Below are 26086 nucleotides of genomic sequence, written 5' to 3'. Positions count from 1 at the left end.
TTAAATCGCCTGAACTTTGAAAGTGCAATACAATTTTCCTGTTTACTTGCCTGAAACTTTAAATTGCCTTTGACTTTACAAGGCTGTAATACCTTTTTAGTTGTATAATTACAGTTATTTTATACTTTATGTAGTTCTTTATTTTCCTAGGCAATTAGGCATTTATTTGTAAGCCAAAACATTTATGGCTGCCTCTTTAAAAGGGGCAATTACTGGATAATTTCATGGTGTACTTGCGTGTACCACAGGCAGAGGCAATGCGTTTGTTTATCACTCTTTTCCAGGCAGCCTGGAAGTAGTTGAGTTGCATGTTTATGGAAATCTGCTCGTGTTTATGGCTTTGTGTGGTTCAGTTTAAGTATGATGGGATAGTTTGCAAATCAAGTGGCAGGACCTGACTCTCCAAATGTGCCTTTAATCCAGTCACAACCATCCTCGGTCACCTTTGATCGGTCACGCATGAGAGAGACGCTGGAGGGACAGCACCGAATTGATTGAACGCGTACAGGCTACACCGAGACAGCGGAAATCCTTCCACCACTGCTTACAGGGTGTCTGGCGATCAAGCGACAGAACGAAGCTAATTGGCCCTCATAACCCTGTATAATCTCGGTAGTTACGGACACCCACCGGCATAACACGGCACGAGCGCCATCTGTGCGCTTTATTTTCTCCTAGTGGCGGCGAGGGGTGAGAGGGAGGGAGGAGAGGGGAGTTTGAATCTATCCGCCCGCACAATCTATTCACCACCTCGGCTGGCTGAGGACGTGAGGTGCCTTCTCCGTTCATGGATTTTACGGTTTTACTTGGACGCACGGTACTCCGATGGCTGTTTGTCTCGCCTTGGGCTCTTAAAATCAACGGCGCACTCACTCCGATGGTGAGTTTTTTGGCGTAGCTAACAGCAGAGCGCGCGATGGCTGAGCCGCAGGCTTCCGAATCCGTGGCGGGACCCTTGTACGAGCTCGTCTCCGAGGCGACCACTCCGACCCGGGACGTGGCGGCGGCGGCGGCGGCGCTGAGCTTCAGCGATACCTACCAGACATACCTGGACGTGTCGGCGGCTGGGCACCCGGTGTACGGGGCCGAGGGGGTGTACTCTAACGGACGGTACAGGGACCACAGCAGCCCGCGGATCTGTACCCGGAACCGCGACAGTTCTGCAGAGAGGTGCACCGGCACCGGGAACCCACCTTGCGGTATTATGAAGGTGAGTGAGTGTCATCACTTTGTTATTGACCGAGGACTTTCATAGCTCTGCAGCGATGCAAATGCCCATGCAACCATCCACTGCTCTGCAAACACATTATGTAGCATTACTCTCCTGCTTCAGTATGTTTCGTGCGTGTTCCAAAACCAATGGAGATGTCTACCTAGAACATTTTGGAATATCTCATGAACATCTTATGCCCAATAAGATCTCGACCAACATTCTTCTTATTATTATTAATAATAATATTATTATTATATTTTGTACAACCAGTACCAATAGAAATGAATGTTATGATTAATTATCAAATAACAGATTCGCAGAGTTTAGGTTTTCAAGGTTATTTTGAGCAATCAATAATTATTAGGCTGCAGCATATAAAACATAATATACATTATTAATATTTCAGTTAGTTTTAATTATTTATTTATTATTTGTGCCATATTTATATTTATGCAAACTTATATTTAACTAGAACTATTTTGAGTTATGTGGAAGCTTAAAAAATATATTTTAAAATGGCTGTGAAAAGTTTTAAAGTTTTTAACAATTAATTTCTAATTTATTTTGTATTGTTAAACAAAATAATTAAGCTGTTTTACTTTTAAATGCTATTTTTCATGTTGAGCAAATAGTGGTTTAACAATTAACACGTAGTTAGATCCTATTTTAGGCAGCACTCATCAGTAGCTCTGATATTAAAGAACTGATCATTTAAAAAAAACAAAAAACAAACAAACAAAACAACAACAACAACAAAAAACAGTAAATATTGGTTAAAAATATTGGTCAAACCGGTTTTCCAACCAAATCTAATAAGAAAACAGAACTATTTTATGAGGTGGTGATTTGTACGGAAATGTATGGCTTTTAGAAAAAAATATATGTGTACACACATAAAAAAAAAAAAAAAAAACATGCCAGGAAGAACAACATTCTTGGTGCCATAAAGGACCCTTTTCAAAGGTTCTACAAAGAACCACTCATGAAATGGTTCTTTATGGCCCCATTTATTCCAGATCAATATCCTCACATTTATCATACTATAAATTTTTTTTTAGTTTGTTCACAAAATACTTTAGAAAATAAAAAGAAAATCCAGAAGTAATGAGATTTGACAAGAGATATGATTAAAATGTTTGTTGCATTTACAGTATACATCAATGCAGTATACATCATACCTCAATATGTGTGTTTAATAGGGAAGAGCATGAGTACTAGAGTACTTAGACTTGACAGCGACGATCAATCATATTTTTCAAAACTAATAATTCAATCAGCGAAGTCTTTTGTAAGTTAGCTTACATAATCGTACTAGTAAGTAACATAAGTTACATTCATGTGAAATGTATATTTTTTGAGTAGATATAGATATATAATAGATATAAAAGGGCTGATCTACTGTTTTTTAATTAATAAACAACACCAAACTATTTGCACTGTTTATATTAATTGAGTCTGGAAAATGAGTTCTGGACCCGACAGGACAATTTAGTTCACTTGATCTCAACATGTTTAGTGTGAAGAACCATTTTATAGTCTAAAGAACCTTTTTGTGCTACATAGAACCTTTAATGCAATGGAAAGGTTCTTTGGATATTAAAGGTACTTCATGGATCCATACACCCTGCCAAAGAACCATTTAAGAACCTTTATTTTTAAGAGTGTATAATAAATATATATAAGATTCTATGAATTCATATGAATTAGCCACTGATTCGCCAAAATGTAAAATTAATTGCTAAAATGAAACGTGTGTTACATTGTTAGCCCCACTCTACCAAATACACTGTGTAGGTAGGAATCTAACCAGTTTTGTGGACATAGTCATAACCATTTAGATTAGAATGGCAACATTATGTTGGAAATCAGGGGTGCAAATGTATATCAGTGTAACTGTTTGCCCCATGTCGTGGTCACAGTCCTGGATAATAATGTGTTTTATTATTTTACTGATGTTATATGACAGTGCACTGCACTTAAGCTAAACCTTAAGCATGTCAACGGCTGGAAGGACAGCTGTCAAGTGGTGTTTTAAGTTGAAAAGTTATTTATTTTAGTATACAGAGGGTCTGAACTGCACAATGGTTTGAAATTGAATGGATGTCGGCACAAACCAAAGGCTTTAAATCAATGAATCTATACGATTGATCAGTTGACATTTGGCACCAGAGTCAACAACAGATGATGAAGTGGTTTAATTGTCAAAGCACAACCCTGTTAGGAATCACGGCACTTCGACTAATTACTTGTCCTGTCAAGCAAAAGACTGTTCTCAAGTCAAAGGAGAGATGGAAGGAGGAAAAAAGAAAAGACTTTGACAGTTTGAGGACAGCTCAAGATACAAAAAATTACGTCATCCCTTACGTTTTAATGCGGGTCTGTTTTCATCTGTGTCATTGTGGGTCAGTGCTGCTGTCTGAGATGAACCAGGAGCCTAACGTCAAAATTGTCATTGGGTTGATTCACTTTGCTTAGCAACTGACACAAAACAGCATGCTACTCTCCCATTCCCTCACGTTATTGAATTCCTATGTGACTGTGTGGGTGTCTTGGCACCCACGAGAGGACCAGTATGACAGAGAAACCAGCGAAATGTTCAACGTGCCGACATCTGAGCACTCAAAGTAGACTTGGTGTGGTGCTTGTGTAGAAGATTTAGCAGACTTGAAGTAAACAAACATTCAGTATTTACTCAAGACACCTGATAAAGAGAATCTAAGTGTCATTATATGGTGAATCAGCTTTCATATAGTTGAATCTCCATTACCCAGTTATTAGAAATCAACTAGATGTCTAATCGCCACAGGGCTTGGTTTGACTGTGCTGTTGTGCTCAGGAATATCATGCAATTCTCTTGATATCAGACCTATTTCGTCCTTCATTTGAAGATGATTTTCCATCTATGATTATAGGTTGGAGAGAGTGTTTCCAGGTGTCATGAAATACGCTTTCGTGTAGCTTGTGATCTGTTAAAAAGTGACCGTCTTGCAGCGACTTATCCTCAGCTGAAACTCTGTTAGTTAAACTTGCTACAACAGATCCTCCAGTCAAACTGCCCTGGGCCAAAGCAATCCAGAGAGCTTTTCAGCTTTCCTTCTCCTCACCTGTGCTCAGAGTCTGGCCTCCTTGTCTTTTTAGGCCCTTACTAGTAAGATGGGATTAGGCTGCTATAAGGGCAGTTATCCTGACTAAAGGCCCGTTCACACAAAGTACTATTACGATAACTGTAGTAGAGTCCACACCAATGCACAGTATTGTTCTGTTTATTACAAGCGGTGCTGTCCTTTTGTCATCTGCTGCTTTAAATGCTTAAAGTCGCTTAAATTCTGATTGGTTGTCATTGTTTTTATCATTTATCAGATGAAAAAAAAAGTTCTGATAGTGATTCCAACAATATTGTTTTTCTGTGTTGTTATCATTATAGTTGTGATGAACTTCTCTTATGTCAAATCTCTGAGGTGTCAGTCACAAATGTACCATGCTTGTGTTAAATCACTGCTCAAAAAGCATGTGTTCATGACATTTCTGTTAGTAATCAATTTACCATCTTGCTTATGAATTTATATCAACACCCAGAGAATAGCAGTGGGTGATTTTTATCAATAGTATGCAGGAAAGAGAGAAAGTGAAAGGGAGAAGGTTGCATGTGGGTTGTTGTGTATTTGGTTGGGTGAACACAGGAGCGTTTAATCAAATCAGATGCTGTTAAACCGAGCAAATGTTATTGACAAATGGAAAAATATCTAGACCCGGTAGCAACATCTGTGTATTAGGAAACAGCAGGTGAAGTCAGGCCACGGCGGACTAACAAATGTGACATATTCTGATTATATTATTACAAATCGCACTGCTAGTGTTTATTGAGTTGGTGTCGAGCAGACATTAATTATGACATTGATAAGTGACTGGCTTATTGGTGTATAACGGCTTTGCGCTGTAGTTTATATTGTTGACGAAGTATGATAATGTACCTGTACATACACTCACTATAGGAAGGAAAACCACAATTGTGTCTCCTAGGCAGCGACAAGAATAAATGGAGACCTTTGCTGCTGTAACGTTTCCAGATTTTTGTCTTGAAAAAAAGTTCCCTAATAATTTCAAAAGTGTCTCCTCTAGAGCTTCAGAAGAGATCTCAAAATGCAACACACTTACCAAGATAAAAGAAGTTTCGAACTCAGATCATATCACATTAGTATGAATTCAAGCAATTCTCATCAAATTCTTCTATATTTTATTTGTTTATTTATATTTTTATTTACCTATTTATTTTATTGTGTGCTTCAGAGTTATTTTAGTATTTCTATTTCGTTTTAATTTATTTTTATTTCTGGTTTAATTTTAGTTTTAGTTTTATTAATTTCCTGTAATTTTAGTACTTCAACATATTTTATTTCATTTACCAAGGCAGTGTTTCTAATTTTCATTTAGTTTTCATTAAGTTTTTCATGTATTATTTATATTTATATTATTTTCTTTTATTTCAGCTTTATTTCAATTAATAAAATGTTTTAAACAGTTTTAGTTCATGATAATAACTGGTGTGTTTGTTATAATTATGCTTTCACTTATTTGTGTTTTTCCATTTACACTTTTGACAAAATTCCAGTTCTGAGAATAAATGCACTGCTGGTATAAACGGTCCACTCAAATCCATGTTGCATCATTGATTTTCTTCAGTGTGGTAATGGATTTGGGCCATAGACAGCTCTGCTTTTGGTCTCATCTGGGGAGAAAGGCTCAGGCCGGCCGTCTAGAGGTTTGGAGATTAGAATGGCTGGAGGAATATGCATGTTGGAGAAATCGCGCTCTGCTGAATCTGAAGCAAGCTTGCTGAGGTGTGCGTGTGTGACAGCATGTGATACTGCTGCCTCATGCAGGCTTCTGCTAAGCTCATTTGTGCAGAGTACCACCCTGTCTGCTCTGCACATAATGGGGTTTGACTTTCGTGTTGTTACACTGTCTCTGTTCGTGGTCATTGTAGGTAAAGAGTCCATATGAAAGTGAAATTTGGAAGACACACGCATAGATGCCTAATGAGAATATGCTGGAAATCTGGGTCACTGGTCTCTGGAGTTCATAGAACTTCAGATTGCTGCATGGGACCCTTCTTTCTTTCTCTCCTTCTCTTCTCACCTCCCCCCACAAAGTATGTTTCCCCTCAACCCCCGCTTAGGAAGTGGCTCTGTCATCCAAAAGCTATACGTTCTGTCTAGTATCCCAGAAGCCAGTAAGGCTGATGTAACCGGATACTCATCTAGCTAGAGCGAGAGCATGAGACAGCGTTCCAATGACACTGTTTTACTCACTCATAATGCTTTTGCATCTGTTGTGTTTTAGATGTTGTTCTGGAGAACTAGCATTATGTCAAAATAAAGCCACTTCTCAGCTGACAAAAATACACTTAAATAAGCCTAAGGTGGCTTTGGTGGTCTAGCTAGTCTAAAAGCCTATCCAAGCTACTGAACCCTGCTGAAACCATCAAACCAGACCAGAGTAACCACTGTAGGCTGGTTTAAGCTATTTTTCCTTTTTAGCAGGGTTGACTACATACCAGTCTGTGCTAAGTATGTATTTCTCTTAAAAAGCCGCAGGCTCATTTCTTTGTTGTATGCTATTTGTATTAGCATACAGTGCTTATCAGCATCAAACTAAATTCATTATCTTAAAGTTCAATATTCCTTTGGATAACTATGGACTGATTTTAAAATTATGGACATTACAATAAGCTGCTAATTATTTTCATGTTATGGCCAATATTAAATTAAATACTTTTTTTCTTTTAAATACAATAAAAAATTACGCTAAAATCAGTATTTTTAATTGGTACAAGTGAATTTAAGGCATCATAACATTTTTATGTACAGTCAGTATTAAGAGAAATGCATGCATTATAATATACTAAACTTTTAATAAACTTTAGGTATATATTCAGTATACTATCATTTAAGACATAGTACACAGGACTTTTTTTCTAATCTTGTCTACGGCAGTATGGATAGCATGCAAAGTAATACAGTATATGCAGCCATGGTTTTGAAGTTCTTATAGAGTAATTTAGCCCCATTTGAAGTTGCTCAGGAGGTTAATTTAACAGCATGAGCACTCGGAGCTATTTTACATCCCATCCTGCATGCTTTCTATCTGTTCTCATCTGTGTTCCCATCTTTGTTTCTTAGTAAGGCAGATAAAAGATATATCTGCTCTCTCCAGTGTAAACTCATACCAATCATTGTGCGCTTATTTCATGCATACACGACTGAAAGGTAATTCAAGAAACCCATTTTTTCCCTCTTTCCAAGCCTGTCCTGGCAGCAGGTAAGGCAGTTGGCTGCAGGCCCAGTTTGTGGCACCTTTTCATCGACTCTGATACTCTGTGTGAATCTCAGTATATCACATGCTACAAATTACCACAGTAACTTCACTGAAAGGGACTGTTTACATCTATTGTAAGTCTATTGTACCGACCACACATCTGTCATCTCAACCAGCTGACTGGGCTTGAGAAAACTGGGTTTCACATAGATGGAGACAGTGGGATTTCATCGCTGTTGGTTGACAAATGCATTCCAGTCAAAAAGATTCAGATCAGTCAGTAGAGCAGTGCATTCAATTATCAAAAATAGATGAAATTGACTGGCTCAGCAAATTGTCTCATAAAGAAAGACGATTGTCTCTGGCGGTGTTATAAGTGTTGTTATAGCGTTATTTTTTCAATAAGAGAATCTCAGTATAAAATCCAGTGAATCATTAATCAGTCTTACACATGCATACATAAGTATATCCATCCATCTAGTTTTGAGAGCAGAAAGTCAGGAGTCAGTAAATAGTGAGAAAAACATGTCGACAGACAGAGAGTCCCTAGAAAGGGAGCAGATTTATCCTCTTTCTTTAAAACCCCAGCTAATGTTCCGTCTGATTGGTTTGTTTACTTTGACTGCTCAGTGCATCTGCATTTTTTCTCATTTTGTCCCTGTCATTCTGTCACATGATAAAGTCTTGCCTGGATGAGGAGTGCATGAGGCATGGAGGAAGTTGGCTGGTTTTCAAAAAGAAAACAGGAAATGAAAGTAGTTATCAGCACATTGCACGTCATGTTTCGGCACTGTATGTGTTTGTGGTTGTCACATGCATTGGAAATCAATGTATCTTTGCCTGTAGGCTACTTGTAGAGATCTATGTTTTATTTATGTCTTCGTTTACATTGTAGATGGTCTTTGAAAATCACATCACTGCTTAACAGAAACATTACTACCCATACTACCCCTCATGTTCTTGTAAGTTATATAATTTTTTTAAATGTTAAAGCAGGGAGACTATGGTTGCTAATACAACAACAAAAAAAATATTTTCCGCAATAATTTGTTGCTGTTGATGATTTCGTGAGGTGGCGTTAAAAAGTGATTCCTTATCGTGTGAACCACTGCATCTGATTTGAAAAACTGCTTCTTTTTAACGAGTCAGTCAGAAAGATTTGCAAAACAAACTCACTTGTGAATTCAGTGAATTGCTCAGAGTCGTCACTGAGTTTACAACTGACTCCCTTACAGAACCGTGAATCATTTTTTGGTCATGTCTGTTTCAAAATGAATCATTCTGTTTGACAACTAAAGGATTTTGTCTCCTAAATATTTTATGTTCGGAGCCAGTTGCTCTTTAGTCATTTAAGCCTGAAGCCATGATTAAAGGCATAGTTCACCCAAAAATGGAACCTCTGTCATTTACTTACCCTCATGTTCTTGGAAGTCATATTAACGCAGAAAATTTAAGCAGGGATTCAGACTATGAACACATTTTTTTGCAAATGTAAAACTAAATAAATAATAAAAATTTGCAACAAAAATGTAATAACTTATTGCTACTTATGATCCTGTGTGGTGGCATTAATGTTTGGAGTTCATGCCAGTGTTTTCCAATTCCATGAACACAGCAGGTGCCTGATTTGAACAAATGAATCTAATGAACTGGTTCTTTTAAACAAGTCAGTCAGAAAGATTCACAAAACTCGCTTGTGAGATAGCGCTTTGAATCGGAGTTCACAAGTCAGTTACTTTTTAGTAAGTCAGAAAGATTTACAAAACAGCCTCAAACTTGCTCATGTCTGATTTAAAGTGAATCACTGCATTTGGTGACTAAAGGCATTTGGCTCCTAAATATTTCATGTTTAGAGCCAATTAACTCACTAGTTATTTTTTTAGTCTGGAACCTGAAAGATGAAAGCTGTCATCATTTACTTGTTTCAAACCCATATGACTGTGTTCTATCTTGCAAGTATCTATAGTTATTTACCCTGATGAGCCAACATGCATACACACATACAGCACATGTGGCTGAATTCTGACTGCAGTCAGATCAGTAGCTGCAGGGTAAGTTTATCTTTGCTGTTCTAGACTCTTGGCTCTACACCCTAAAGACACTCAAACACTCTTTAAAATCCCAAAGACACAATCTTGACCGTACGCCAACCCTCTCAGCCAGGCGTCTGGCTCAGATGCAGACTGAGCATCTATAGTGAACCAGGTTGTTAACTGATCTCAGAACATTCCCTGTTTTATGTCTGTGCTACTACATGTTGTAGTTGGCACTCTGCTACAGAGAGCACTGCATGCTCCCATGTTAGTAATAAGGCACAGTGTGTGCATGTGTGCCTGATATACTACAGCAGACATAAAGACTTTTTATGTTTTATTACATGTGGTTTTATTAGTAATACATTTTCCCTGTCCTCCCTGTGTTTGCAGGCTGTATGACGATCACATTAGACTTGGTTGTTCTGCTGTTATATAAATGTTTCCAAAAACAGTCCAGTCAAAAAAAGCAGTAAACAACTTATGAGATTAAAAAAAAAAAAAACAATACCTGAAGGTGATTCAAACTTCAAAACACCTTGAAAAAAGGCAGCATGCAACCAAGAGACAAGCAAATACACATAAACCTAAGCAGGAGCAGGGAAATATTTTAATTCAAAATATTGAAAGTTTTATGAGAAAAAAAAGTCCTGCAAGATTGACAGTGCTATTTACATATGCACGTGTGTGTTTTAAAGAAATTAATTTGAACTTTTATTCAGCAGGGATGCGGTACAGAACTGACAGTTGTTGAAAAAGATTTCTGTTCCAAATAAATGCTTTTGAACTTTCTATTCATCAAAGAATCCTAAAAAAAGAGTATCACGATTTCCACAAAAAAATTAAGCAGCACAACTGTTTAATTTTTTTATTTGATTTCATTTTTTTTAATTAAATTCAGTTCAGAAAGAATGCATTAAATTGATCAAAAATTAATTCCTATTTATAATATTTTTCTCTCTCTCTCTCTCTCTCTCTCTCTCTCTCTCTCTCAGTATTATTGTGAACTGATAACTTAGCGAAAAACAACACCAGGACTTGATGACTGCCAGTTTCCTAGATTGCTAGTAAAAATCTTGCTAAATAATGCCTTTAACACCTTATAAAGCCTGTCAGCTTTGGTTGTTTGTTTTACAGTGCAAGAGTTGTAAATGAGTCTTTGGTATTATTATGGCCTGCAGATATGCATGGTGCTTTGCTGCCATAGTAGAGCCAACTCTATCCCCACTTTCTCTCTAATCAAGGTGCCAGTACTGCTGGTACACAGATGGCTTTGATATGATGGCAACTAGTGCCATGAAAGTGGAGGAGGTGTATACAGTGTGTGTTTGTGTACGTGCGCACATGCTGTGTGCGTGTGGACACATTGTGTGTAAGATTTGGGCATGTGCAAATGGAAATAGCATCCTTGTTTTTGGCTGTCATGTTGATTCAATCTGTTTCTTAAGGTATTTGCTGAGCCCTGTATGTGTGTGTGTGTTTCTCTCCAACAGTGCAGTGTTATTATTCCATATAGGATTGGAATCTGAAGTTAAACTATGCCAGTACTGATCTCAAAACAGTTCCTAAAAGTTCTCTGAGAGCCCCTCCACAGTCCACTACCTGAGGGGCAGGATACTGTAAGCAGATCAGCTGCAGGTTTCTGGAACATTTCTCATGCTGACAGTGCAGATCTCAGTGATGCATGCTGGTTGGCTTTTGGTGCTGTTCGTAGTTAAATTATTCAGATTACAGCCCACATGCAGTTGTTTTAGAATATTTTCGACTAGATAATGCTGATGTCTGATTTTGTATGAGTTTTATGTAAGAATGCATGATTTTAAAATTCTGGCCCTTACCAATAACTGATAAATGGGCAGTATTCAAATGTATATTTTTTGTCTAAATAAATAATAATAATACACTAAAAGCTAAAACCAGTCATTTTCAGTGCTACAAATAAATTTAAGAACCACAACACTGCACAGTATGAAAAATCACTATTCATTTTGATATTTGCTAAAGATTATTAAACAGCAATTTATTAGTTGTTTTAAAGATTAACTTCAAGTGAGCGTTAGATGATGATCTAAATGTAAATTGTCAAACATTGTATCTACATGTTAAATGTTAAAAAGTTCATTTTAGTGTGTTTTTTGAGAGGTTAAATTCAACTGAACCCGCAGAATCACTGGCCATATAGAAAGATCATTCCATTAGTGCTTTTATTTCCATTTGCAAGACATATTAACCTCAGTGATGCATCCTGCCTCTGAAAGACTGAGCATGTGCTGCCAACTTCATGCATCAATGTCTCACTGTCTTTTGCTTTCTGTCCTCCGTAGTGTAATGTTGAGAAGCACAGCGGATTCAAGCAAGTCTACATTAGTCACAATTTGGATGTCTTAATAGATTTAATTTTTCAGTCTTTTAATAGTATTCAAGATTTATGTAATTGTTCTTAAATGCAAGATCAAAATACAGTCAATTCACCTTCAATTCACCAGTCACTCAAATTTCCCCTCCCATACAGAAGTAATATTTTAACCTATGACCCAATTATTTTTTATTAGCTTTTCTGCTTTTTATTTCTCAATATAAGAGTTTGTTTTTCTGTTTTTTACTCCATTTGTTGCGTGAGTCACAACAGCCTTACCTCCCCTATTCCCCTTCAGCCGTCTTAATGTGTGTGTGTGTGTGTGAGTGTGTGTGCAGAATGTTATCCTGAGGCATCTCAGCTGCATTCCAGCCTTTATCCCAGCATCTCTTGTGTGTGTGTGTGTGTTTGTTTGTTTGTGTTTCTGGGTGAAAAACGTGGAAAAGTTGAGAACTTGAGGTATTGTTGATGAGGACACTGACTGTAGGTGTTTGTGTGTGTGTTTATGTTTGTTTCAGAGATGTGTTTGTTATTGTGTAATCTCTCTGGGCTGAACAATGATTCAGATCCTTGCGGAGATGCACACACACACACACACACACACATTTGTGGGTGTTTGTAGATGATTCTGTCAGACAGAAGCAGCTGAGGACCAAACAGCAAAAGATTTATGAACCCCCTCTCCCCTTGTAGAAACAGTAGGGTGCTGAAAATAACTGTAAATATTATAACAGGAGAGAGAAAGAGATTGTGCACTGGGTATGTTTTATTTTTTATAATTTCCTTGACCTCAAACAATGTCATAAGCAGGCATGCATGAAATCTGTACACAGATTTCCTTAGAGTTGAAATGCCGTCATTCACAAACTTGTACACATTCTGAGTCCCTTATGGGTTCATTTATTTAATATTTCAGCCAATTTACTATCTGTATGAGTTTAGTAAACTGTGTAACGTTACCATTTTTGTTTTCCCAGAAACTGCAAGTATTTGCCTGGTCATAAGTATTCAGAAACATGCAAAGCTGTTGGATAGCTTTTAGAGAGCGAAAGAGTGAAGAATGTGAGATGAAGAACAGACAACTGGCAGGGCTTCACTAGTCTTTCTCTCTCACACAAACACACACACACACACACACACACACACACACACACACACACACACACACACACACACACACACACGCACACACACACAGACACACTTGTATTTGTTATAAATTGGCTTTAGTTTTATCCCAACAACCTGAATGTGAACTGGAAAATAAAAAAATGAGTAATGGTGGCCTGTAATCAAAATGTCCCCTTGTGCACACACACAGACCATGTGTTTAATCTTCTCCTTAGTTCGTATATAATGAATATTCACCAGTAGACAGATGTCGATTGTATGTGGAGGGAGGTGTGCTGACAGAGAGAGGAAAGGAAACAAGACGAGGAAACTGCAAGAGAGAGAGAGAAATCAAAGGGAAAGGATATTAAATTAGAGGATACATGTGATTAAATCCGATTAGCAAGCCATTTATCAAGCAGTAGTGCAAATACACACATTAAACACACTTACTGCAGATTGCAAAGATAAGAGTTGCCTCTGGTTGACTGGGAACAAAAATGTAGTTTTATCATTATTTTCTTTTCGGTGCCTGTTCTGGATGACAGCTATTTAGCAAAGTTCAGCAGCTGCAGCAAAAATAGATTTGTTAGAAGTGTTTTAACCATACTTATATTTACACTACCATTTAAAAGTTTGGAGTTTAAAGTCTCTAATGCTCTCAAAGGCTTCATTAGTTTGATGAAAAATACAGTTAAAACAGTAATGTTGTGAAATATTATTAAAAGACCTGTTTTCTATTTTAATATATTTTGAAATGTAAATTATTCCTGCGTTGTTCATTACTCCAGTCTTCAGTGTCATATGATGCTTCAGAAATCATTCTGTTATTCCAATCTGGTGCTCAAATTTCTGACTATCAGTGTTGAAAACCAACATTAATATCCGGTCCAACAACATTTTGTGGGAATTGCAATATTCTTTTCAGGTTTCTTTGAGTAGAAAGAGTAGAAAGGACTTCAAAACATTCTGACCCAAATGGTAGTGTATATAACTGATTCATTTAGCAGCTCATTTATAAATCAAATCCAGAATCCAGAAAATCATTTACTCTCTTTGCATAGCGTAATTTAATTCACACTTATAAAATATTTTTGTTCTTGTATTTGCATATTGTGTTTCTGGCCTCGTTCTTACTGAAAACTGAAATCATGATAGAGAATGTCATTTCAGCTTATTAAGTTATCTAGTGTTTTTAAAGGAGAAGCATTTGTATGTATAAATGTGTGGGTGTGTGTAATTGTAAGTGATTGTGAACATTAGCAGTGAAATACACTGCTCTTCCAGATACTATTTCCCTAGAGATTGCCGATCTCTACGTCATCAGGCAGTAAAAGCATCTCCTACCAGCATATAATCTGTCCCTTCAGAGTCCTTGACTCTTGGAAATGTGGCCCAGGCTGTCTAATGGTTGTCGGGCTAAATTGAATGGGTTTTCTATTGAATCTGGCCACAACAATCCAGATGGCCCTGAGATACCCAATAGGTTTGTGGGTGACCTCGTTTGGCTTGCCACTTCATGTAATGATTTTTCAGCGTGTTATTTTTTTGTGAGCTTTCTTTCTTTCTTTCTCACTTACAAAAAGTGCATCCAGTCACTATCAGACTGACTTGATAGTGTTTGATTGAGTCTTTCACTAAGGGCATAGACCAATATCAGCACATCAGTCTTTTAAATTATTCAGCCTTAACAAAGTACCAATGGCTCCAGTTAGAGCCAATAATAAATGTGAGGGTCACATTTTGTCTGTGTTGTGGCCTTGTGGGAACCAAATGTTTTCCCAAGGCAATGGCAGGTTAAGTAACATACTAAATAATGTCTTAATGAAATCTGAAAATCCAGTTTCTGTGAGGGCAAGATTTGAGATTTTACAATAGAAAATATCAGAAGCTCAGTACAAAAACAGTAAGTTTCAAGGGAAATTTCCCACCGTGATAGAAAAACAACCATGCTTGTGTGGGCGTGTATTTGATATGAAAGTTGTAACAGAGGAGACAGGAAATCAAATGTGATCTGGTAAACTGTTTTATAGTCTTTCAGTCTGTAAGGAACTCAGCTGTTGAAAAGCTACAGTATAGATAAAAACAAACATAAACACATACACGCAGAAACATGCAGATGCTTATACAGTACATGCACAGAGACTCAAACATGCATGCAGACATGGATGTTTATTTGTAGACACTCAAAATCATTTACATTGCTGGAGATGAGGGCTTTTTATGCATTTTTAAATGTTTGTGTACGTGCAACTTCCTTTGTAAATGTCCAGCAATGCATAAAAACCCTTTTGAGTTTGATTCTGAGTGCAGATGAGGTCAGGATTCCTCTGCTATCCTGCTGACTGAGCACACATGGCCAGAGAAACAGATCCATTCCCTGCCGGGCAGATGATTCCTGTCTGTGCCGCATTCCAGTGCCTCAGGTCTTCCCTTAAGCCACAGTCTCATTATGTGCAGATAACATACAGTATATTCTTGTCAGCCGTAGATGGTTGTGTCAGTATGATGGCTCCCTTTGGGAATTATTGTCATTAGGCTCTGTTTCAGCCTTTCATGTTTTTCAGTCCAGGAAGCAAGTTTTAACAGAGCTGTTGGGATACAAGCCATTTTTCATTTTTAAGTTGCATACTAGTATGCCAAAGGGTTTTCAAGAATATAAAAACAATAGCGATTATTGTCTAATGTGCATCTTTGTATGCTCACAGTCAGACTTACTGTAGTGTAATGCATTTCTCAGTGAGAGTGGCTTTCATTTTTTGCACCTCTTGCAAGTTGCAAGGCATCTGCAGCAGACAAAAGCAAGTGCAAGTTTTACAGTTAAAGGTGCACAGACTCATTACTCTGTTACAGTGAATCTTTAGTAATCATTGTCATGACCCAAAAAAGAAACTGGTAGGGGGTTTGGACCAAGCACACTTGGGTTTGCAAGTAATCAAACATCACTATTTTGATTCTTGATTCAGGTCACCAGCTCAGTAGAACAGTTTGCAGTGAGCTTACATTTTTTTTATATTCGCTGGAACCCATTTCTGAATACTCAGGTCATTTTATCACTCAACGTGGGCTAAACGGTGGATACTTTTTCTCTACCTACAGGCCAATTTGCATTTTTTTTTTTTTTAATTGATGAACTTAAGTTCAAAAAGTATCATACTACAAAACTGAATAAGATAGCAATTTGCTACATTGAAATCTGTAGCAGAAAAAAAATGAAATACTATAAAAAAGACTGGATTTTGCTGTATTTCTACAGTTGTTAGTGGTTGAATTTAATTACAATTTTTAAATATTGGGTGGCATCATTGGGAATAATGTTGTATTGTAATTTGACTTATTCACATAAACACAAAACCTGTAAAAACATAAAACAAACACGACTTTAAAAACTTTAGAAATGTACAAATCATTGGCTCATCCTCCAGTTGTCGAATAATAGTTTTAAAAGTTCTCAAAGACACCAAATTATATACCTTCAATTTCATTTTATATTAGTGTCATAAAACTGGCAGTCTATGATTCTATTGCTCAGTGATACGAAAATCTAAATATTGCTGTGGGTGCTGTGTGCAGGTGAAGGCTGGTTTTGTGTCACTTGGTCTTTGTACTGAGAAGAAGGGGAAAGTCTGAGGGAGGAGTTCTTGACCTTGCCATGTCAACCATGTTTTAAAAGGCATTGTCATGTTGCCTAGCAACCCGCCTTTCCTGTACTTCCTCTGGCCACTGTTTCTGGATCAATAGAAAGTAGGCAATGCTGCTGAACGCTGCTATCATTGACACCCTGAAAAATGCGTACACAAATAGTGTGAAAACTGGAAAATGCATGTTATAAAATAAAAAAACTAAAAATACATGTATATATATTTTGTATAATTTTGTATAGTATCTAATATATAAGTAGCAGCTGCTTCTGGTTTTGTTCGCTGATCAATGTTTACATGTGAGTAAAAGCCTAAATTAAATCTGTTTGTCCATAACAAGCGATCGATTCTCTTCAGAAAATTTGAACTAAACTGCTCGGTTTATATGGATTAGTTTCCCGATCTCTTTATGAAGTTTTTGAAGAGTCAAAGTTGTAGTTATAAAGGCAGTCTATGGAAGGAAATCTGACAGCATATCTCTCATCAAAAATATCTTAATTTGTGTTCTGAAGATGAACAAAGTCTTACAGGTTTGGAATGACATGAGGGTGAGTCATTAATGACAGAATGTTCATTTTGGGGTGAACTAACCCTATAACACTTTAATGAGATTGAGAGCTTCTCAGATGCGGATTTCCTGTGTAACTTGACTCCGTGGCCTCTTTTTGTCAGTAGGTAATTTAGCAGGACAATGAGGCCTCGACTCCATTGAGTCTCTTTTTGTTCCTGTTTAACGCCACAAAGTCAAAAGGTTTGAAGAACTGTGTTACCTAAAATCATAATGCAGAATTCATTTGACTATGTCAATAATTTTTGTATCAAAACTTACTCTGAATCTGGGATGAATTTGCTTTGTGCTTGATTTTATCAGTTCCTGATAAATAAAATAAAATCCAGTCCTGTCCTATTTTTTTTTCTCTGGTTGAAAATACATCAGATTACCAAAGTAATATGGATTATGAATGACATTTCATGATAACTTAAAAGTCAAGTATAACACTGTATTAAGGGAATACTACAATATGTTGACTTTACACTGGTATTATGAGCTAATCTGGTATTATGATTCAGATCGTTAATTAGCTCAGCAATCAATTGACCGGCTAATTGGGTATGTCGAATGGTTTATAATCTAATTCAGTGTCAGCATCAGCATGCACAGTTAGCAGAGAGGTTACTGACTCCTGAGGTCATTAAGTGTGGTACTGCAGTCGTTAGATGTGTTATGAGTGTGTGGGGTTACTTACAGTAGCTTCAGTCTGGCCAAAATTAATAATGACTTTGGCGACACTTGGGAAGGTGCTCAATTTGAAGATCTTTTTTATTACATTATTTTATTGAGGTTTGAATAATCTGTAGTAATTAGAATTAATTTTATATAAAATTGTACAAGTTTGCTGTATGTCCTCACTTTGATAGATAATTGTGTGTCAGTTTAAATTAAAAAAAAAAAAAATGTGGAAAAGATTTTTTAAAACAAAGGAAAATTTCAATAAAAGTCAAAGGAAATTTCATGCCATGATATAAATATATATTTGTGTGTTTCTCCAGGCCTTGAGATGGCACTTATCTGATGTGAACCAATAGAGAGATTAAGTGTCCTGTTGAACACCAGATCTAAAGTCCTGACAATATAGCCTAGTTTCTGGGATTCAGATGACATGTCTGTTCATTTTTTTTTTTTTTTTAGTTATGGTATTTGTTAGGGCAAAAACACTTTGCTAGTAGTTATAGTAGAAAAATAAAAAAAAATAACTTATGTTTTGATTATGTTTTTTTTTTTTTTTTTTATTTTGTTGTGTTTTGGATTGGCATGACCAGACTGTATTATTCCTTTAATGTTATTCCAGGCACACATCCTTATTAGGACTGTTATTATTACTTCGCCATTAAATGGCTAGATTCATTGACTGTTTGTGGCCTCTGGAGGGACATTTTTTAAAAGCTTTTCCGCCTTTGGCTAATCTCAGATGCCCAAGTCCTTTTTTTTATCTTAATGTTCAAATACGTTTTATCCTCTGTCAAGCCTGCTGAATGCACAGATACACCTTTACAAGCTCAAAAACTAAACTAATGCCTGCAAAAGGTTGACAGAATTCAGCTATACAGCTCATGTGACAGATGTGTCATAATAAAGATGGGCAGATTGATGATTACAAACTGCTCATGTTTGATAACAGTAATTATGCCTGACAGGAAAGGAAGGATGGAAGTAAGGAAGGGAAAAAAAGGAAGGCATAAGAGGAGGGAAGGTGGGAAAGGGAACGGAAAGAATAGACAGGAGAAAAGGAAATGAAATGATGAAAGAAGGAAGAAAGAAAAAATAGGGTGAGTATTTAAAGTTTTATTCAGAGCAGCCCCACAGGCTCATACATTGATTTATCATCCTTTAATCAGAATCATTCTCTTTATCTCTTTCACTATTACCTTGCTTCTATGTCTCTTAAACATTTGGAGGACATACAAGGGGAGGTTGTTGCAGAACATTGGTGCAGAATTTCCTCCTGCCATTGATCAATGCTACTATTCTATTCAAATAAGCTTCTGTCAGGCCCAGTTTTAGAACATTACAGCGGGCCCTTTGTCTCTCTATGTGCAATACAGCTGTGCATGCACCGATGACCTTGTGTGGAACAGATCTAAAAACAAAAACCCAACAACAACAAGATATTGATAATAATTCTGATAGCTGCAGAACAGTAGAATTGAGTTTGGTAAATAGGCTACGTCCACTTTTTAGCCTAAAATTTCACATTTGTGGCTTTTTTTTTTCCTATTGACATGCTCTGCACTGTCGTCATACATTATATGTATGTGTAGGCCTATTTATTTGCATTGTTTTGACCGTTCTCTGTAGATCCCACACATGTACAATACCTGCACTCTATTGGTTAAACTGCTTTTCAGTCAGTACCATCAACAAGTATGAAAACTTGATTCACCCTGATATGAATCAACTAGTGTATAAAAAGTACATTTATAACTATACTTTGTTATATTACCTTGGTATTAAATTACAGAAACTGGTTATTGTTGCTGTGAGAGTGCTTCTAATACAACGGCTAAGGGAGTGATGAAAAATATATTTTTCTCTTCTGACCAAAATAATCAACCTCTTGAACATGAGTGAAATCTGCATAGGGAATATTTTTGACCTCACGCAAAACTCCAGGTGGCATGGATTTCTATTTAAATGACTGGGTTTCACCCACAAACAAGTGTGACTGCATCTTTACAGGAAGTTTCCTGAGGTCTGATCAAAAAACAAAAGGCAGCATTTGTGTATTGTAGTAGCCTTGGACCTGCCTGTCTAAAAATAACTATAAACCGACAAGAGTCTTGACAGGAAGACCTCTGGCAAATATATAAGCAAATATTATTATTTCTACTGCATGAGGCTGATGTGTGTGAGGGGGAGAGGCTGAGAGCAATCACAGCTGTCGGCAGTTTTGTCTGTGGTGTAGCGAGAAGAGGTTGCACTGTGTGGAGAAAGCAAAAAGGTACATTTGTGTTCAGTGGAAGGCTGGCAGCATCACAAAGATTTAGAACACAACACCTGCGCACAATCACCCAAAAACATCTCCCTCACTTTCTTTCTGTCTGTCTGTCTCTTTTTCTCTCCCCTCTTTTAGATAAGCTGTGGCAAAAAATACTCTGTTTACTCTGAAGAGAAAATGTCAGGAATGGCATCTTAAAGGTTTTATTTCTGAACACACTTTTACCTTTGAACCACCGATGATAACTAGCAAAAGATCATCGAGTGTTCACTGTTCAGTGAATTAAACTTAACACGTTCTTGCATTACTCTGGTAGTAACTCCAGTACTCAGGGGGGTGATAGAGTTAGCTTAAATAAATGTGTTGTTCAACAAAATTTGCTGTTATTCAAGTAGTTAGCTGTGTTGACTTAAGCTAACTTGCTCAGCAAGACAGAGAAACAGTGACAGAGATAACTGACCATAGAAGAAGACAGTTCTGTGTCAAAATCAGTTCCTGGAGGGCCAGTTTAGCTTTAACCATTATTAAATGCACCTGATCCAGATATTCAAGTCCTTCAGGCTTATTTGAAAACTACATGGTATGTTGGGTTGAGTGGTGCATTGTTCCAGTATGTTTTCCACTCATCTGTGCTCTTCATTCAATAGCAGACAATGACGTGCAGGTGCTTTTTGGAAAGTTTGTGCAGGTTTTGCTAATTCCGTTCAGCCTTCCTCCCCCAGACTGAGTGCTGCCGTCCACTCGACACACACCTCAGCTGAAAGACCATCATTAAAAGCAACTCAGCCACAGTTTTCTATTAGTCACGTATGGCCATTTACCTTTTGAAACATACAAACAGGTCCTCTTCTCTCCCTGGAGAGCTCTGACTAATGCTGTACTTCACTGTGTATATGTGTGTGTGCAAGAATCTATTGTCCATGTTTATATCTGGCTCTTGTAACAAACTTTTATTTCTTTTTGCTATCTCTATTTCTGTCTGAGTGTATTTTGTGTTCGTCACAGGGTGAGGTCTCGTTTTGAGAATGAGAAAGCACATGCTGACTTTTTTAAGTCACACTGTGCTTCAATGTTTGTGTTGGCTATGTGATACAGAGCACTATGGTAAGAAAAAGTGAGCTGTTTATAAAAAGCTGGCTGCGAGGATACTTTGTACTGTTTTTTTTATTTTCACTTTAGTGTGTTGTTGTGAACTTTAGGATCTGCCATTCTCTGAGAGTTGTTTGCTCTGCTTCATATTGTTAAGTATGCGTGTGTCTTTGTTTGTTTCATTGAATGGATGGAAAATTGCTGCTGTTGACTCTGTAAACAAAGGCCTTCATTGTGAAGGACCTGTTCATTTAAATTATGATTTTGCTCAAAATGCAGCTGTTTAAATCTGATGGTTATACTTGTTGTACATAGGCATACACACATGAATGCTGTTTCCGGAATCACGGCTCGCAAAATTGCTAGTCCGACGCCGGGTGTTCTGACGATTTGTGCTACCCTGTCAGATTTTGCTACCTCCCATTGAAACAGTAGGTAGCACAATGCGACAGCATTATTTATTTATTTATTTTATTTATTTATTTTTTTTATCTGGCCTTGTTAAATTTATTTTCGAGCTACCAAAATCTGAAGAGTGCCTGCCCGAAGGCCTACCAGGGATTTTGAAATTTTGCGAGCCCTGGGAATGCTGCTGAGGGTATCCATGAATCATTAATTTGTGTTAAAGGAATAGTTCTCCTACAAAAGGAAAAATTACTCACCTTCGGGCAATTCAAGATGAGTTTGTTTCCTTATCAGAACAGATTTGGAGAAAATTAGCATTGCATCACTTGCTCAGCAATGGATCGTCTGTAAATGGGTGCCGTCAGAATGACAGCTGATAAAAACATCTTGTGAAGTGAAAAGCTCAGTGTTTGTAAGAAAAGAATCCATAATTAGAATGTTTTTAACTTCAAACCGTTGCTTTTGGCAAAAATACAAGTCTTCTATTCATAATACTGCCTTCTCCAGTCATCTCTTCTAAATCAGCAGAGAAATAAGCACAGATCAAGAAAACAGTCCAAGCCTAAACAGTCTAAAACAGTTTTACACAAATATGTCTGTGGATTTTGGCGTGAGAGGACAACAGGGGATGGACTTTTTCACTAGAGGAAGTGTTAATATTAATATTGGACTCGTATTTTGGCCTAAAGTGATGATTTAAAGTTGTTTCTTACAATCATGCAGCTTTTCACTACACAAGACATTAACTGATGGACTGGACTGTGTCTGGACTCTGATTCTGACGGCACCCATTCAATGCAGAGGATCCACTGCTGAGCAAGTCATCTAATGCTTACCAACAATGTAATTTCTCCAAATCTCTTTCATTGAAGAAACTAACTCATCTACATCTTGGATTGCCTGAAGGGTGAATCAATTTTAAGTTTTGGGTGAACTATTCCTTTAACCCAGGTCCTCCTTCAGCTCTGCCCACATACAGTATGCTGTTGTAAGGGAAACTGTGAAACCGAATTTAGGTCGGATAGACTTTGCGCTGTGTGTTCTCCTGTGTCAACCCCTTGGGAAACAAGATGAGAACGGTTGTTGTTTCCACTCCTGTAAAGGTACTTCTTGAGCCTCCACTCCTTCTTCTCCCAAAGGAAGTAGCAAGTACGTGCAGGGCAATCCAGTGTCCTACTTCCACAGGGTAGGTGGCCTTGATATGTGGCTGTACTGCATTCTGGGTAATCTGCAGGTCACCTTTACTGTATGTGGGTGCTGAGCGGTTTAAATACAATTAACACACACATCTCTTTTAAGCAGTCAATGTTCCATTCAGACGTGTGTTCTGATTTGAGTGTAAGATTCTTCATGATCCAGTTTACTAAATATTAAGAAGGGAAGAAGGTCTATATAGAGAAACAGATTAGCATAAACCAATTTAAGATTACATCTTAGGCTTTTGGAAATGTTATGCTCTTACAGAAACAGTTCAGATTTCAAGAACAGCACTTCCAAACTCTGTGGAACATCAGGTACAAAAGAACAGCGACATCAAACGCCAAGCACACACAGCACAATCTAGACAACAGAGTGCAGTGACAGTTTACATAGTACATCTGTCAAATCAGAGTCAAGGTGGGTTTATTCTCTTTCCTCCTCTGCACGGAAAAGAAACTGAATACTCTAGCCGTCGCATTTTGGCAGCAAGACTAAGGAAAAGTCTTTTATGCTTTGAGGCCTAAAGTTCTGGTCCGTTGGAGCATACATAGAGATCCAAAGGCTCAGAGGTGCTCAGTGGGCTGAGCAGTTTTATAGCAGCGCACCCGTGCTAGATGTATTTATAGCAGTGCGTGGGTTAAGCCATTGCAGGGGTGGCCCGCGTCACATGCCAGAGGAACCCCTCATGTAGCAGAACCAAGCCAAGTCTTCTGTGCTAAAAAAGGATGCTTTAAGATTCCCACTCTTATAAACACAGAGAAAAATCTATCTATCTATCTATCTATCTATCTATCTATCTATCTATCTATCTATCTATCTATCTATCTATCTATCTATCTATCTATCTATCTATCTATCTATCTATCTATCTATCTATCTATCTATCTATCTATCTATCTATCTATCTAACTCTACTCAAGTCTCTGTAAGCCATAGCTGTCAATTATTTCACCCACCAGCTATCCCAAATTCATTGTGTGTGTGTGTATGTGTGTGTGCATGTTTCAACAGTAATTAAGGCATGTTTGCATACAGTTGCATTTTATAAAAAGCATTATAAATATTGAAAAAATCTAGAAAAATCTAAATCACACTGGAAAAGAGCATTTGAGCCCTGCATCCTCTTTTAAAAAAAGAGTGAAACTGATTACTTAAATCAGTATCGACTAGTTCTGAATAAAATTGACAGACAGAACAATGGGAAGGGGTGAGGACATGTGAGTTTCCTAATTATATATGCGCACTCATACACACACATATCACTGCAGAATTGGTTTGTCTGCTGCCTGTCAGCTGCGGTGAGATGATATATGAGGAATTAAATAGCGTCTGACCTGTAGAATGATAATGGGCCATTCTGCAGGATATTAGTCTTATGTATGGAGTTAGTCCTGTCTCATTCTGGACTCTGGCTCTAGGTTGTCACTCACCTGTGAACTCTCTTACACTACCTTAAGCAGGTAATAGAATGCTGATATACAGTATATAATATACTGATAGTAATGATCAATCTGTCTATCTTAGAATATAAATTTAGTTTTTGTGTTTTCACTGCTGAAAAACTTCTTAGCAGGTCTTAGCAGGTTTAAGCTGGTTTCCCATTGAAAAGTACCGCTCTGGGTTGGTTTCCCATTGAAGTTTTTTATGTGATATATTGAACTCTTGATTGGGTGGAGTGCATAAAATTAACATTTTCAGTGCTTCACATCAGTTCCATTCCTTCTCTGTAACCCCCACCATGTTCTCTTTTACTCTCTCTTAACACTCTGTTTCTTTCTCTCAGACTGTTGGTCTGCAGTCTGGGATTGTGTTTCATTTCCCCAGTCTGTAATTTTAGCAGAGCAAGTTTGCTAAAACTGGCTCTGGTACATTTTTAACATACACACGATAACATGACACAAACATAGTCACATACAAAGACACAATACACAATACACAATTAATTTCTTTGGGCAAACAACTACGAAATGCCATTACAAAAAATTATCGTGTCTCTGTAGTAGATTGATTTGCCGTTCAGTAATTTGAGTTTGTCTCAATTACAATTTAGAGTCAGTCAATCTATGTTTTACATGCATTTAAGTGATTTTGTTTTTGTATGTGAATGATTGTATAAATTCTTTAGTTTGGGGATGTTAATTGGTTATCAGTAAGTTTTCATACTATATACGGTGAATATCTGTAATTACATTTAACAGGGTTCCCACGGGTCCTTGAAATCTTTGAAAGTTTGTGAATCTGAAAAAAACTTTTCAAGGCCCTGGAAAGTTTTTGAAAATAAACATACATAGATACAGGTCCTTGAAAGAGTTTGAATTTATTTTGTGCAAGAAAAAACTCCATATTATTCCCTCTGGTCCGCTAATCTGTTATTTCGCCAACACTTCGTGGCCTATGCATACTAGCTTGCTTGATTTACGTTAGTTAAGCGCATTTACGCATTACGTTAAGTGTTTCCTGCGTGAGGTACCTTGTGTTGTACATTGCCATGACGTTCACACATGCACGAAATTACTACAATGGTATCTCAACGTTTCTCAGACACACCATGAAATTAATGTTGAATTACTTTGCTTGTTAAGATGCACACCCATGATGCAAGAAAAACTGAAAAGCGTATTCATACTGTATATTTAAAAACTTCTGGTTACATAAGCCTATGCTCTTTTCACAGGGTTTCCGCGGGGCATTAAAAAGCATTACAAGTCATTAAATGGATTTTGTGAAAATTAGGGCCTTAAATAACATTACAAGTCATTACATTTATTTCTAAAGGAATGAACATCTTTTAGATGGTATTGAATAAAAATATTACCAGTGGTGTGATAAACCCGCAACAGTTTGGTAATTGTCTTCGGTCGGTGCAAAATTTGGCATAAAATTGCCATAACGCCAGATATTTGGACCGCGGCAGACTGGAGTAAAACTAAGAGAAGAGAATGTTAATTTTTTAAAGTCCGAAAGAAATTGTGTAGTGCAATTGAGCAATTTCAGCGAGAATGATTCTGATTTTATTACATTCGGCGCAAATGACAATTGATATTGAATAATGTATTCACAGTAGCAAGGTCGCACATGTTGAAGCTCGCGCAGCAGGAGTGTGTGTGTGAGAGAATCTCGTGGAGAAATCAAAACAAATGAGCGCAACTGCACAGACAACTCATAGAACAAACATAAAAATTGAGTTTTTATATTTATACCATATGATGTAGCCTAGTTAAGCAACA

The 26086-nt window shown here is 37.3% G+C and overlaps 1 protein-coding gene across 1 annotated transcript in view; it reads left to right on the top strand.

The window, feature by feature from the left end:
• The first annotated feature begins 282 nt into the window (after positions 1-282).
• Positions 283-26086, top strand: part of LOC109051946 (inactive phospholipase C-like protein 2) — a 53817-nt gene continuing 28013 nt past the window's right edge. Inside the window, exon 1 of the mRNA XM_042726533.1 lies at positions 283-1210. Coding sequence (XP_042582467.1) covers positions 917-1210 — 294 coding nt within the window. The 5' untranslated portion in view covers positions 283-916. The remainder of the gene's footprint in view (positions 1211-26086) is intronic.

This window comes from Cyprinus carpio, chromosome A3 (genome assembly GCF_018340385.1).
Source record: "Cyprinus carpio isolate SPL01 chromosome A3, ASM1834038v1, whole genome shotgun sequence".
Classification (NCBI taxonomy): Eukaryota; Metazoa; Chordata; class Actinopteri; order Cypriniformes; family Cyprinidae; genus Cyprinus; species Cyprinus carpio.
The sequence above is the reverse complement of the archived record's forward strand: the minus strand, read 5'-3'. Positions and strand labels throughout refer to the sequence as shown.